General features: G+C 46.7%; 1 protein-coding gene across 2 annotated transcripts in view; it reads right to left on the bottom strand.

Annotated features, from left to right (window-relative positions):
• Positions 1 to 2,167: 2,167 nt before the first annotated feature.
• NRBP2 (nuclear receptor binding protein 2) overlaps positions 2,168 to 15,281 on the bottom strand; it is a 30,625-nt gene continuing 17,511 nt past the window's right edge. Inside the window, exons 13-19 of one of the 2 annotated variants that reach the window (XR_014618246.1) lie at positions 15,208 to 15,258; positions 14,387 to 14,522; positions 6,854 to 6,907; positions 6,333 to 6,396; positions 5,357 to 5,412; positions 4,652 to 4,752; positions 3,353 to 3,442 (exon numbers count right to left, since the gene is read on the bottom strand). Coding sequence is in view for 1 of the 2 variants with exons in the window: in XM_084282795.1 (XP_084138921.1) it covers positions 3,374 to 3,442; positions 5,357 to 5,412; positions 6,333 to 6,396; positions 6,854 to 6,907; positions 14,387 to 14,522; positions 15,208 to 15,258 (430 nt within the window). In the remaining variant the exon portion in view is untranslated. Of the gene's footprint in view, positions 3,443 to 4,651; positions 4,753 to 5,356; positions 5,413 to 6,332; positions 6,397 to 6,853; positions 6,908 to 14,386; positions 14,523 to 15,207; positions 15,259 to 15,281 lie in introns of both variants that reach the window. The other variant, XM_084282795.1, reaches the window with a different exon arrangement.

Raw genomic sequence — 15,281 nt, 5'->3', positions numbered from 1 at the left:
GAAATGCCGCCAGAAGGGCCTCAGGAAGACGCTGCCTCGCGAGGAGGCTGTTCTTCAAGGGAAGAAGGCCTTCAGCAAGGGACAGACGTGTTAGCGCTGCACCTCGTTATTTAAAGGGGCGTGGGAATGACCTGGCCTGCTGGCCGTGCTACAAACCAGACAGAAGGTTATGGAAAAAGCTCTTAAGAAGTTTACATGTTCTGGAAATCTGACTGATACAAGATTTAGAAAGCTAAAAGCAGGAAAGCTCACCAAAAGCCATTGAAGGATAACTTAATATCTAAGTACTCTTATGATGATAAATCTTGCACTGCAAAAGTTCCTTTATCTAGCAGATAAAGGTACAATGTCTGAATTTGGACATAAAAACGTGAAACATATTTCTAATCTGAATTTAAGTGACTGACGTTAGCCACTGGAAAACATTAATTATTGAGACACAGTGGATTCCTACATTATGCAATTTTTAAAGACTAGATACTGTACTAAAAGATGTGCAGTTTCACATCTATAACATACGGGGCTGATGAGCTGATGAGATTTGCCCGGCTGTGTCTGAGGACACATCTCCTTTCTTGTCTGACTTGCAAATGCGAGGGCAGGATTTCCATTCTTGTGCTGGTGGCCAGTTTTGCTAAGAAGGCCATGCCCATCATGCTGAACACCAAGCTGACTGTGAGCCAGCAATCACAGAATCACACAATCATTAAGGTTGGAAAAGCCCTCCAGGATCATCTGGTCCAACCAGCCCCCTACCACCAATGTCACCACTAAACCATGTCCCCAAGCACCACGTCCAACCTTTCCTTGAACACCCCCAGGGACGGTGACCCCACCACCTCCATGGGCAACCCGTCCCAGTGCCTGACTGCTCTTTCTGAGAAGAAATGTCTCCTCGTTTCCCACCTGAACCTCCCCTGGTGCAACTTGAGGCCATTCCCTCTAGTCCTATTGGCAGTTACCTGTGAGAAAAGGCAGACCCACACCTCTCAGGTAGAGGGTCTCAGGTCTCTTGTAGAGAGCAATAAGGTCTCCCCTGAGCCTCCTCTTCTCCAGGGTAAACAACCCCAGTTCCCTCAGCTGCTCCTCATAGGACTCGTGTTCTAGAATGTGCTCTTGCAATGTGCTCTTACAGCAAAGAATGCCAATTGTATCCTGGGGTGCACCAGGGAAAGCCTTGCCAGCTGGTTGAGGGAAGATCCTTCCTCTGCTCGGTGCTGGTAAGGCCATACCTGTAGTGCTGAACCCCATGCTGGGCTCCCAGTGACAAGAAAGAGATGGACTTAATGGAGGGAGTCTGGTGCAGAGTCACCAAGATGGGGAAGGGACTGAAGCATCTGTTGTAGGAGAGGTGGAGAGTGGGGGCTGCTCAGCCTGGGGAGGCTTGCAGAGGCTCAATGTGTACAAATGCCTGATTAGAGGCTGAAGAAGTTGGAGCCATGCCCTTCTCAGCAGATCCCAGTGTCAGTACAAGAGACAATGGGCCCAAACTGAAAAATGGGAAATTCCCTTTGAACACAGGAAGACACTTTTCTTCAGTGAGGCTGGCTGAACACTGGCACAGGCTGCTGAGAGAAGCTGCAGTGTCTCTGTTCATGGCGATACTCCAACCTGACTGGACATGGTCCTGGGTGATCCAGCTTGAGCAAGGGGCTTTGGGCTGGAAGACTGCTGAGGGCGGAAGGGACCTCCTGGGATCTCGAGTGGTCACTGCCAACCTCAGCTCTTCTGTGATTCTATGTCTACAGCCTGTCACGTATTCAAAATATCCAACAATAGCTGGTTAATGAACTCATAACTGCTGAGTACATCATGGCCAGTAGGAGGGGGAACCATCACTCAGACTGAGTGGTAGGTAACAATGTTAAACAATTAAATCAGGTGAAATGTGTTAAAGAAGAGCTGATGAGCTCATCAGGGAAATGAAGTGACTGGTATAGGAAGGAATTCTCAGTTTTCAAAGGCAAGTGCAAGCTTGTTCTGGAGAAGGAGCAATTTTTGAATCATGCAGCTGAATGATGTTTCTCTACTGGATTCCTTCTCTACCTGATTTACTTGATTCTGTGGGTAAGTCTGTTGAACACAAGGAAGCTATTTTACTCTTAACTGTAAGAGTGACTAAGAAATTATTGAGTGTTTTGCTCAGTGGATCAGCTCCTCTGATGAGATAAGCTGCTTTCAATGGCTTTATTGATTTGTCAGTTTCTGTAAAGTTGGCACAGCGCAGCACAACTGGGAAAACACAGCACAATTTGACAGCTCAGCGTAGCATCGTAGCATGGCAAACCCAGCCCAGTGTAATACAGTTGGTGCAACACCGCAAAGCGTAATGCAGGCACGGAGGACCTGGCACAGCACAGCACAGCAGCACAGCACAGCGTGAGGCCGCTGGCACCACACGGCACAACGTGAACGGCATGGAGCAGCACTGCATAGCTCTTGCTACACAAAGAATTCCTGTTTGCAATTTTCACCAATTGAGCCTGACATGCACTGCAGCTAAGATTGCCCCTTTCTCCACACTAATGACAGAAGTTACAAATACCCTAGGAGAAACGGGAGGAAGAGACATCGGAGGTTTCCCCCTTAAGATGTCATGAGATTTTGGAAGGCCTAAGACAAACAGGAGAATGACAAGGGTTTGTTCAGCACCAGTGGCGTTTCCACGTTTTTGACATGTTAGGATCCAGCTGGTAGATTTGGATTTCTGGAATCTTCTCCTGCCATGTCAAGTCCAGCTCACAAAGTCCACTCTTCAGCTTACACCAAAGTGTGCAATTCTAATTACAAGGCATCACAGTGTTTTATCTGTGCTGGAGAAATCTAAACAGGAATAACTGGGTATAAAGAACAGAATGTGGCAGATTGGAAACTGCACCACAGCTTTCCAATCCTGCTCCTCTCCTCTCTTCTGCATGTATCACCAGCTGGCAAAGAGGAAAAATTAAAATAGCTTTGGGACCTGCAGTGAGAAAAGCTTATAATTCCCAGAGGCAAATTTATCAGTTTGGGGAAGTCTTGCAGCAGCTTTGTATCTTCACAAATACCATCAGCAAGGGGTTGAAGAAGTGCTACTGCACTCCCTCACGCCTCAACTCCCTCTGGCTTACTGCTTCATGACTGGGGGCCAGAGCACATACTCGTGCACAGGCCATCCCGTATTTGCTGGTTACTCCTCCACTTGCTGTTGTCTTTCCACGCCACAGCTAAGGCATACACCTCTCATGGACTGCAAAGATTCAGTCTGGAGCGAGTGGTCTGGTCGGTCCCGCTGGAGGAGGTTCGGTCAGAAGCCCTGCAGTCTTCTTGTCTGGTGTGCTGCCTGTCCCTGTGGCACAGGAGACCCTGCTGTCCCAGACTGCAGCAAAGTGATTCACAAGGGAGGAGACCGGTATTTGTGGAAGGCATTTTCCAGGAAGTTAGCCAGCTTTTCACAGTCGTCCTAAAATAAGGGGAAAAGCAAGCCAACAGATTAATTTGGCTTGGTACCTTGGATATCTCCTTCCTCATGTGATTGTGTATATCCCTTCCTTACATGATTCCATTTCAAGTCACCAGATTTTATATCTGAGGTTTGATATGGGAAGAGAACAACTCACAAGCAGTTCTGGAACACAGCACTACTAATTATTGTATTTACTGAATTACACCAAATGACCAACCAAGAATGGAACCTTATTGTGTCAGGTGCTGTACAAAGGCAAAAGTCAGTTCTTTGGAGTGTCCAATCTGAAGGAAAAAAACAGGTCCAGCTTTTTTTTGTTTAGTTTAATTTCAACTTAACTAACTTACCACTGGATCTAAAGTTATTTGCTATGGCTACCTGTTTTTATAGTATCCTTACTGCTAATTAAAATAATTTTTAAAATGGTATCACTTTTTGTTGGTTTGGCAACTATTTTGTACAGAAATCTTTTTTTCTAACACATTCAGGAGTAGTTGTTTTATAACACAATTAGAATGTTTATTCATTAAGAATTACTGAAATACATAATGATATGTAAAGGATGCAAAACACCCACGTCTTGTGTCACAAAGGGTTTTGGGAACTGCCAGAAACTAACACAAAATTCTTACTCAAAAAAAAAAAAAAAAGGTGACTGTTTTCTCATTGCTTAGAGGCACTCTCCTGTCCCTATTGTTGCTAAATTACTACCTTTCTTTTAAGAAAAAACTTGGATTTTGAAGACAAGATTTGTAAGGCATAGATGGTATCTTTTAGACAAACCACTCTTACAGCTGGAAAAGCAAATGAGCATTTGGGTACACAAGTCCTTCAGATTAGAAACAAGCAGCATACTTCCAAGCTAAATACAAGCTCAGGACACTTGCTCAGTTCAGCAAGATACATATCAGTTACACCATCTGAGAGAAAAGGTAGTCACTACCTGTGGAGTTAAAAAGACTTTAGAGAGGGAAAGACATTTTAAAAGGAGATTATCTCCTAGGAGAATGAAAGAGAAAGGTGATTTGCAGTCTGGAACACAGACCAGTGAAGTATATTCTACAGTTCTAGAATGCCCCGAATGCCATGTATTTTCCAGAGCACAGGAGAAAGCACCCCACTGTTTCAGTGCCAAGCTGCACAATCACCATGCTCAGATGAAGAAAGGAAGAAAATCTAAATGTACTTTTTCTCAGGTGTACTCACATATATTTTTCATTCAGTGAAGCTGACCCCTTCCTTGTCTAATGTCAGCATCCAGAATGAGGAATTCTCCAAAACTTTGCCTACAGCCCCAGAATTCCTAACTTATACAAAATAAAAATAGATATATTTTTAATTCTCTCCATGCTGCCTTTCCTTGAGACTATTATGCTGTTGGAATGACAGGGCAGTTCTGCATTCTCACTTGGAACTGTCTGTAAACACCAAGGGAGAGCCTGGAAGTGCAATGGTGCAATGTTGGGGTAGGTCACTTCTTCTGGCAGGCAGAAATTTGCAAAGGGACGTAGGAGCAGCTGTCTGCACAACACAGACTACCAGAGCAGTTTCTCTGGGAGATAGGAGGTGGCCTTGACTTCCTTTCCCATCACTCTGGTTTTCACATTCAAAATCAGTGTAAGGTTGATGTAATTAGTGTTGTGACCCTGCCACCACAATACAGTTGACCCTTCATGCCCAACAGCATGGGCAAAGTATGGAGGGGGGGGGGAAAAAAGTGTCACTCACTGCAAGGGGAATTAGCACAGCATGGAGCTGCAGGCTGAGCATTGTGACTGCTCCCGGCTTCCAGGCAGGGAATGGAGGAGCTCCTACTCCTCTGAAGCATGAGGTGTTGTATGGATTTGGGGACTGATGTTGCAGTGCTGTGCATGCACAGCTGAGATGGCAAGGAATGGCAAGCAGGCTTACCTCGTGGATGAACCCATAATGCACCAGCTCTGTGGCTAAGTCCTTGGAGTTATCAGCTGCAGAGAGGAGGAACAGTGAGAACATGAACGTTCATGCACCTCAGTTTCTCTTCTACTCATAAAGCACACCTATTCAATCTCACAGCACACCCGCATTATGCTTCATTATGCTTCAGGGGTATATGCAGCCTATTTCTGGCTGGCTAAGTAATTTCTAAGTAATCCTGGGGCAAATAAAGTACAGCAGTGAGCAAGGAATTAAAGCAGAACAAAGCACCAGTCAGGAACAAGCTCCAGCCCCAAATCACACAAAGCACAATAGTATTGGCAACGTGTCACGTTGAGATCTTTTGCTTGTTTTGGCTCAGCATGAAAAGAAAGCAGGCCACTACCTGTAGGCAGAAAAACACAAGGAGCTGGTGAAGCAGCAACTCCCAAGCATTAGTTCCCAAGCTTTATATTTTAATTTTGGCTGTAAGGCAGTCAATGAGCTCTAGCTGCACAGCTTCCATAGGACTTCTGCATGTTTTAGGAAGAAGCTGCTCTGTTGGACCTTCTCCAAGGAGAAGCGCCCTTCCCCAGAGCCACAGGACTCCCTTAGAGGACAAGTCACCTTTTCCTTTGAAAGGTATCACAGACTGCACCAGCGCTGGGGAATGAGGGTAGAATTCACTCACTCAGTAGTATTTCCCTTGGAACTCCATGTCCCAAATTTCAGTCTTAATTGCATGCTCTTGATGGCTGCTCATTGGACTGCCAAAGTTCAGTACTTGAGAGTGCAAGCTAGTACTACATGCCAGAGTGAATAAGAATAGGGGGCACATGGTTATTATGGTTGGTTCTGCTTTCCCAGCATGAGAAGGAAAGAAAAACTGACTTTAAGCACAGTGTGTGACTAACATACTCTGAGCCTAAACCTCACCAGGGCTACCAGGCAATAAATCTGCATTCAATACACAAAAAACAAGTAAACCTACTGGGCAGCAAGTCGTAGCTCAACTGTCGATGCAATTTGTCCTCCAAGATCAGCAGAAGAGTGAGCTGCAGAAAGAAGAGAGTGATCTTTACAAACACCAGTTTCTCTGTAAGAGACAACAGTGCTGGTTCTTCCATCAGCACTAGAAGCTGTTGGCAGGGGTGAGCAGAGAGGGTGTTGGTAACTGCTAACATGTTGGATGTCTTTGAGGGGTACTTTGAGTGTATTACAGAAATGTTCTCTAAGCAGTCACAGATTAGCTGCAACTGTTAAATTAGAAAGAAGTAGAGTTAAAAGTATCCAGACAAAGACATCAAGGACTACCATCCTGAAGCCAGGGGGCTCTGGTGGCTTCACTCTTCTTTGGGTTTCTTTTGTTGTAAAAAGACAAGAATACATTCTTCAGGTACCACAGCAAACTAGCTGAGAACAAACTTTGTCACAGTTGGATGCCACAGATGGGTACAGAGAGCAGGTCTTGCCCCAGTGCCTCGTGTGGAGTTGGTGGAGCTGAATACTTACATGCCACTGGGTCTTGTCTTCATTCAGCTCCATGTTACATTGCATTTGCACCACCTAGAAGAGGGCAAAGGAAATATCAGCCTGGACACAGCCCCTTCAGTTCCCCCAGGTCTGCTTTGCTTCTGCTCTCCAAGCATGACTCTCAAAATCCTATTTGAAACCTCTAATTCCAACTGCCAGTCTGATCTTTCCCCCACCCACATTTCTAGGAATTGTCCAGGTGGAGCAGCTGAGGCATAATTTAGTCCAAAATCCAGTTATAAACTGTCATCATCAGCTGGTGGAGAGGTGGGTAAGTGAGGAGTCCTGTGCAAGGTGCAGCTGTGGGATAGCTTTACAGCCAGGATGAATTATTCTGCTTCATTTCTCAGGCGTACATGTAGGTTCCCCCTAGAATCCTGCCAAAACTCTTGGTTGCATTTTAGTATTGTACTTGTTCATGTTCTTGAGGGATGACCAATTCTTAAATCAGACAAAAGTGCAAAACTGAAATCCCGAGTATTATTAAAGTGAAATACAGGGTTTCTTTTGGAACCAGGACTGCATCACATCACAGACCATTCAAATGCATTAAATAAATATGGGTTTTTATTAATATGTTTGAGTTCCTATGAAGTAACAAAATGGTTCACACCAGAATTCATCTTGTCTGGGTAAAAGAAAGAGGGACAGCATGCCATTCATCAATCCAGAAAACAGGAAACCTAGTGAGGAATCAACATCCATGTTGCAAGCAGATTCTAACAGGATTTCATATATATTCCTTGATTTCAGGCTTATGCTCAGAGGAGAGTTATATGCTTATTCCTTTGTCTTGCCCAGTACCCCTCTATTACAACTCCTTGCTACAGCAAATATCTCCAGGCATTTAACACTCTTCTCAGTTGGAAAACTTGCTGTCCTCTGACCTTTACCATCTCCAGGCCATCTCTTTCTCTTCCAAGAACTGGCCAACATGACTGCGTGCCCAAGGTGGGTGCCCTTTCCTTTACACGGAATTATGCCAGCACACTGGCCATGCGCTCCTTTGTTTATGCACTGAATTACCCTGAGCTGCCCAGCATTTTCCACATATCATCAAAGAGAAGGCTCATGATGTCTGAGTGCATCGCTGCCACCTGTTCTCCATCTCTCTTTACTCATGATCAAAGAATCATCCAGGTGGGAAGGGACACCAGGAGGTCTCTAGTCCAACCCCCTACACAAAACAAGACTAACAGTGAATTCAGACCAGGCTGCCAAAAGCCCTGCCTGACTCAGTTTTGAAAACCTCCAAGGATGGAGATCCCATAACCTCTATGTGCCCTGATCCACTGTTTAACCATCCTCACCGTGAAAAAAATGTTCCTTGGATCCATCCAGAATGTACCCATTTCAATCTGTCTCTTCTCCCAACGTGCACCTCTGCAGAGAACTTGGCTCCTACATAGAGCATGGCTTCCTCCATCTTCTCAGCAATCCCCTCACGGGTACGGGCAGGTTGCCATTAGGTGCTCCAAAGCCTTCCCTTTATGCAGAGCAAGCCCTGCTCCCCCAGCCTCTTCTCCCAGGACCAATGCTCCAGCCCAGCACTGTTTTGCTGGCCCTCCATTGGACTTGTTCCAGTTTATCAATGCCTTTCTTCAGTGTCCAGATGCAGAATAATGACACCATGCACGTTTCTTTGCCCAACAATCCCACAGACACCTCATCCTAAATGGTTTTATTCACAATCTGCAACATTCAGATAGTTCTTAACAGACACAGGGAATGAAGAGTAGATGCCATTTTGGATGCTAAAGAAACCAGTGCTTTATGGAAGCACTGTGGGATTTCACCCTGACCTCCTGACCCACCTGACCACAACAAAAAAAAACACATAGACTAAAAGGAGTAGCTGTACACCACACTAAAATGGACATTTCTATTTATCACCATCTCCTCTAGCCTGTCTTTGCAGTTTTAATACAGCTCTCATATTTGGTTTTGGAGCACAGACGCTGATTATTGTTAGAGAGGGCTGAGCTGTGAGTGTGTGCATGATCCACATGTCATCAACATCCTCTTTTATCTCTTCTCACTCTTGCTTCTCTTTCTCACCTCTTCTGCTCCTTACATCTCTTCTCAGCTAAATCACACTACACAGACGAGGTAGTAGTTTGTACACTCTCCTGTGAGAAGAAACACAGTGCAACTGGTATAACCTAATTAAAATGAGTATTTCCATAAAGGAATGGTGAAATATCACACTGCAGTACACATAAGAAGCCTAAAGAGGCTAGAAACTTTTTCACTTCAGTTTAAATTAACTATTGTGAATGGTAACAAAGCACATGGTCTTGAATGTGCTGCAGCATCTCCTGGATGGAGACAACTCCAAGGGCCTGCACCAGCAGCACAAACCCGTCATGTGGCATCAAGTTCACTCATTAATTTCAGCTGCTCTGGTCACAGTGCAGAGCAGAAGTCCTGTGCTCTACTTGCCAGCTCTTTATTCCCTCCCTTGGGGCTGGCACAGCTGGGGTAGTAGGTACTTGGGTGGTAAGTTACCAGCTCACCCACGCTGCTAAAAACGAATTCTTCGTGGTAGAGCTATCTCTAGCCAGATCAGCCAGCTGACCTCACCTATTGCAGGAGTGCATAAGGGGAAGTTGCCAGGGATGCGATAAGGACAGAGCTGTCCGATTCTTTGGCAGGGTTGTCACAGTTAAACTAGCTCTGAAATTCAGGATTAGTACTTTCAGAGCTACTGTCAGAGAGCTAAGGGTGATTCTAAGTGAATTTTTCTAGGAGAAAAAAATGTGAGCAAAAATGTGACTGAAATGCAAAACTATTTAAAAGCAAATTTTTCAGCGGGCCAAAAGTATGATCCCTAAGAAAGACGGAAGACAGGTAAAAGCTGGCCTTTGCCAGCTTTTTTTTTTTTTTCTTTTTTGCCAGCTTTTGCCAGCTTTGCCTCTGGCAAAGTAGGAGGTAAATCAGGCTCTCAAGAAGAAAGGCAGCCTGGTTGCCTGCACTCTGGACCATCCAGTTGCCTTTCCCTGCTTTCTCCATGCACACGCATAAGCTCCAGGTTCTGATGTTCACTCCATAGAATCACAGAGTGATTTAGGTTGGAAGAGACTCCAAGATCACCCAGTCCAACCTCTGGCCTAACACTAACCAGTCCTCCACTAAACCATATCACTAAGCTCTACACCTAAGTGTCTTTTAAAGACCTCCAGGGATGGTGACTCCACCACTTCCCTGGGCAGCCCATTCCAATGCCTCACAACCTTTTCAGTAAAGAAGTTTTTCCTAATATCCAACCCAAACCTCCCCTGGTGCAACTTTACCTGTTCCCCCTCATCCTGTCACCAGGCACATGGGAGAACAGACCAACCCCCACCTTGCTACAGCCTCCTTTAAGGTACCTGTAGAGAGCGAGAAGGTCGCCCCTGAGCCTCCTCTTCTCCAGGCTGAACAAGCCCAGCTCCCTCAGCCGCTCCTCGTAGGACTTGTTCTCCAGGCCCCTCACCAGCTTCGTCGCCCTTCTCTGCACCCGCTCAAGCACCTCGATGTCCTTCTTGTAGCGAGGGGCCCAAAACTGAACACAGTACTCGAGGTGTGGCCTCACCAGAGCTGAGTACAGGGGGACGATCACCTCCCTAGCCCTGCTGGTCACACTGTTCCTGATACAAGCCAGGATGCCGTTGGCCTTCTTGGCCACCTGAGCGCACTGCTGGCTCATATTCAGCCGACTATCCACCATCACTCCCAGGTCCTTCTCTGCCTGGCAGCTCTCCAACCATTCCTCTCCCAGCCTGTAGCTCTGCTTGGGGTTGTTGTGCCCCAGGTGCAGTACCCGGCACTTGGCCTTGTTGAACTTCATGCAGTTGACCTCAGCCCATCGGTGCAGCCTATCCAGATCCTCCTGCAGAGCCTTCCTACCCTCAAGCAGATCGACACACGCACCTAACTTGGTGTCATCTGCAAACTTACTGAGGGTGCACTCGATCCCCTCATCCAGATCATCGATAAAGATATTAAAGAGGACCGGTCCTAGCACCGAGCCCTAGGGAACGCCACTAGTGACCGGCCTCCAACTGGACTTGACTCCATTCACCACAACTCTTTGGGCCCGGCTATCCAGCCAGTTTCTAACCCAATGAAGCGTACACCAGTCCAAGCCATGAGCAGCCAGTTTCTTGAGGAGAATGCTATGGGAAACAGTGTCAAAAGCCTTACTGACATCAAGGTAGACCACATCCACAGCCTTTCCCTCATCTACCAAGCATGTCACTTTGTCACAGAAGGAGATCAGGTTAGTCAAGCAGGACCTCCTCTGATAGCCAGGACTGCTGATAAATGATGGAAAGCAGCTTGGTCAGCACTTCCAACGGTTCTCTCAGTACCCTCGGGTGGATCCCATCTGGCCCCATCAACTTGCGTACATCTACGTGCTGTAGAAGGTCACCAACCATTTCCTCATGGATTATGAGGGCCACATTCTGCTCCCCATCCCCTTCCACCAGCTCAGGGCGCTGGGCACCCAGAGAACAACTGCTCTTGCCGCTAAAGACTGAGGCAAGGAAGGCATTAAGCACCTCAGCCTTTTCCTCATCTCTTGTCACAAAATTTCCCCCCAATATCCAGTAAAGGATGGAGATTCTCCTTAGTCCTCCTTTTTGTGTTTTTTATTTTTAAAAACATTTATTTATCTTTTTTTAACAGCAGTAGCCAGATTGAGCTCCAGATGAGCTTTGGCCTTTCTAATTTTGTTCCTGCGTAGCCTCGCAACATCCTTATAGTCCTCCTGAGTGGCCCGCCCTCTTTTCCAAAGGTCATAAACCCTCTTTTTCTTCCCATGCAGTGCCGCAGCCCCTCCTGCACAATCCCTACCTTGACAACTGCACAAGGGGCTGCAGCAGGCATGGCACAGGTCTGTCCATGGGGGCTTGCTGGGCATCCTGCTGCTGCCTCTCAGAACAGAGTCTGCACTGCAGCCACGCTTGTTTGGGACTTGCAGGTTTGCCCAGCTGCAAGTTTTCATGAAATGTGTAGAAACTTAGCGCCTTTGAGATCACTACTCCTTTGTCAATTTGAGGAAAAACTACGTGTTTTGTTTGTGTGTTTGTTTGTTTGTTTTTTAAACAGTTGTTGAACACATTGGTCAGACAGATAACATACTTGCAGCACTTTCCTTGAGGCACCAGGTGAAAAAGCATATAACCTATTACAAGTATATAACAAATGCAAAGAGGGGAGAAGACATAAATGCTTAGGTTTACATTTACATTTCTCTAACATACCCAACTGAGCACCACAGCACTCAATCTAAAAATAAACACTGAACACTATGAATAAAGCATAACTTAAGTGCACTGAAAGCTGATTCTCAGAATGTTATGAAGAAACTGCTGATGATATACTTTTTGAAGGAAGGCATTTCACAGAACCTTGCAGGAATGAGAACTAGGTTCAGTCCTCCATAGCACTTTTAACATTAATTCAATATAAGTATGAAATTCCATTTGTTCCATCCATGGCAACACAAAGATAGTGCCATTGGTGATTGATGATGAATGACCTAAAAGTGTCAGTACAGGGAAATACCCTGTATAGGGAAATAACAGGTCCAAAATGTTTTGTTATTGTTGTTGTTATTATTATTATTTTGAAAAACAGAGGTGCATACGGACCTGTGAGTTCCTCTGCCTAATCTCAAAGATGGCTGGCAGTTCAGGAGACTGAAGTCATGATAAGAAGTGCCATGCTCAAGCCGTGCCCTGACGACAGCAGCCAACAACCTTGTCTCCCCATGGGCACAGCAAGCATACTGAGGGAAGGAATTATTCCCTTATGCTCAGCATTTGTTTAATTACACAGAATGACTCAGGTTGGAAGGGACCTTAAAGATCATCTAGTTCCAACCCCCCTGCCACAGGGGGTCTACATAGGGGTCTACATCCAGGGGTAGACCCAATATTTAGCCTCCAATAGACAAATTACATTGATAAAGTGGAGCAAGTTCAATGGAGTGCCAGCATAATGAGGCTGGGCTGGAGCACTTACGCTGGGAGGAGAGGCTGGGGAAGTTAGAAGGTTATGGAATCTCCATCCTCAGAGGTTTTCGGGACCCAATTAGATTACTGATGTCCCTTCCCACTTGAATAACTGCATGACAGAACAAGACTCAGCACTGGAAACCAAGTCCAGGCTGGTCTCAATGGGAAATGAAGCACACACAGTTCCCTCGGTAGCAGTGATTAATCCCAGGAACCTGCTCCTCAGAGAAGTGGTGGATTTGTCATTTCAAAATGCTGTCAAATCCATGTTGCCCACCCTTCCTGCAAACAACCATTAGACAAATAGATACAGAGTCATTGATTCAGAGACACTGAGTGAAATCCAAGAACCTGGGAGACAGAGATTATCTTGCAGATCCTAGTCCTGGCACCTGAAACTGACTCTAGTACATTAATAATAGAGTAAATCATGAAAGAAGCCTGCAAAAGTACACTGCCACCACAGAATCCCCAAAAATAAGGGCTGAAAAGGATATCAGGATGCCATCCTGCCCCAAACCAGACCCACCTGTCCTTGGCCCCTCCCAAAACATTTCTGACCTGAGCTAGATTTCCACAAGCGGGGACTTTGCCCCTTCCCAGCTGCCCATTCATTCTTACCACCATCAGAAACCTCCTCCTAGCATCCTCCCTGCAGTTTATACCAGTGATACTCTGTTCTGTCCCCCAGGTGATGAACGAGCGCCTGTTCTCTTGCTGTGACAATCACTTGCATACTTCAGTCCATCTCCACTCTGTCTTCTCTTCCTTAAGCCAAACAGTGCCAGTTCTTGGGCTTTTCTAACAAGGCAAGTTTTCTAGCTTTGTTCTTTACTGGATGCCTCCAATCAGCCCCATCTTCCTCAGAGCACACGGTCCCATGCTGCAGCATTGACGTGCTCTGTTCAGCAAGGGATTACATCGTGGTTTTGGAAGGCTTCACTGCTGCATAAAGCATCCTGGCGTTGTGTTGGGCCTCCCTTGCCCTCCACCCTTCCACTCCCATCTGAGATCCATATACCCGCTTGCAACAACCTTGCTGCCTGGGACTTCAGTGTCAGGCCAAGCAATCTCGTCTGCAGTGACAGGCAGAACAGGCCCTGATCTCAGATGGCATCTTGGTTGCTCTCAGATACTGTTAGTACCAAATTTGATACTGATAATCCATTGATCAAACGAGGAGGAGGTTTCAAACCTGAACCCCAGCAACAAGGCACAGGAGATGCTGTGCCACCAAGTTGCCTGTGGATGTGTGAGGAAGGAAGGCAGAGCCAAAGAATCAGAAGCAATGGGGCTGCTTCAGAAGGTCTCCAGTGAAATGCACATCACCAGCTCCAGCCAGAAGGAGCGTCGCAGCCCTGGGGCAGCCAATGCACCAAGAACAGCTCTCACCTGAGCTAGAGTTTGGTGCGTGGCTAACAGGAGAGATCCTGCAGTAAGGTGTCAGGAATGGAGACTTTCTGCTTACTCCTAGTGGAGAACCGTCACCACCTGGATCTGACCTTACCTTCCTGGTCTCCACATCGAAGGGCTCTGGGGTAGGGGTCTTGGCTTTCTGAGTGTCCTCCTGGGGCTGGGAGAGTACGCGTGGGAGGGCATGGGGTCTGGAAACAGCGAAGTTCATCAGGGGATAAATCCCATTCCTGTGCAGACACAGAGAGAGGACAAACATCTGAGCCCTATCCTCTTACAGCCCTGGTGAAGGTCTGCAGGGAGAGTCTTGGCCCAGAGCAGGGGGTCTGAAGCCATGGAGCAACAGCACTGGTAGGTAGCACAGGCAGGTAGCACAGTGAGGAGGCGGCAGACCTCTGAGCTCACCTCACCTGGCACTGCAACCCAGCTCTGCTCACCCACGCACGGGGAGTCACAGAGGGGCTCCAAGGAATGACCAAGCACTGTCCTAAAAACGGGACGCTCCACATGTGCTGCAGCACAGGCCCCTGACCCTGCCTCCCTATTGTCCAGGGAGCGGAAGGCAGAGAGACACCATGGATGGAAGCTGGGTGTACACATTGCAGGTCAATCAGCACCACTTTCATGTCTGCAGTCAGGGCTATTTGTCTTTCTGGAGCCACCGCAGTGCCAAGCAATGCTTCCAGATATTGCAGCTTGTTTGTCTGTGCTTTCAAAGGTTTAGCATGGTCACCTGCATGGCTCACCCAGATCAACTGCCACCCTCTCAAACTGCACTCTAGAGTTAGTAGGGAGTAGGGGACAAGCAATTCAGATGTAAGTGCTCTTCTGGAGAGAAGGAAGACTTCTCAACAGGAGCACAGGCCCAAAGAATGGGGTGAGTAATGGGATCCTGGGGACATGCCCACAACCTACCTGACATCTTCTAAGAATTTGTCAAGTTCAAGGAAGGAAACCTCTGAGTACCTGGAAGAGAAGCAGAACAAGAA

Source organism: Netta rufina, assembly GCF_964035555.1.
Source record: "Netta rufina genome assembly, chromosome: 2".
Lineage (NCBI taxonomy): Eukaryota > Metazoa > Chordata > Aves > Anseriformes > Anatidae > Netta > Netta rufina.
The sequence above is the reverse complement of the archived record's forward strand: the minus strand, read 5'-3'. Positions and strand labels throughout refer to the sequence as shown.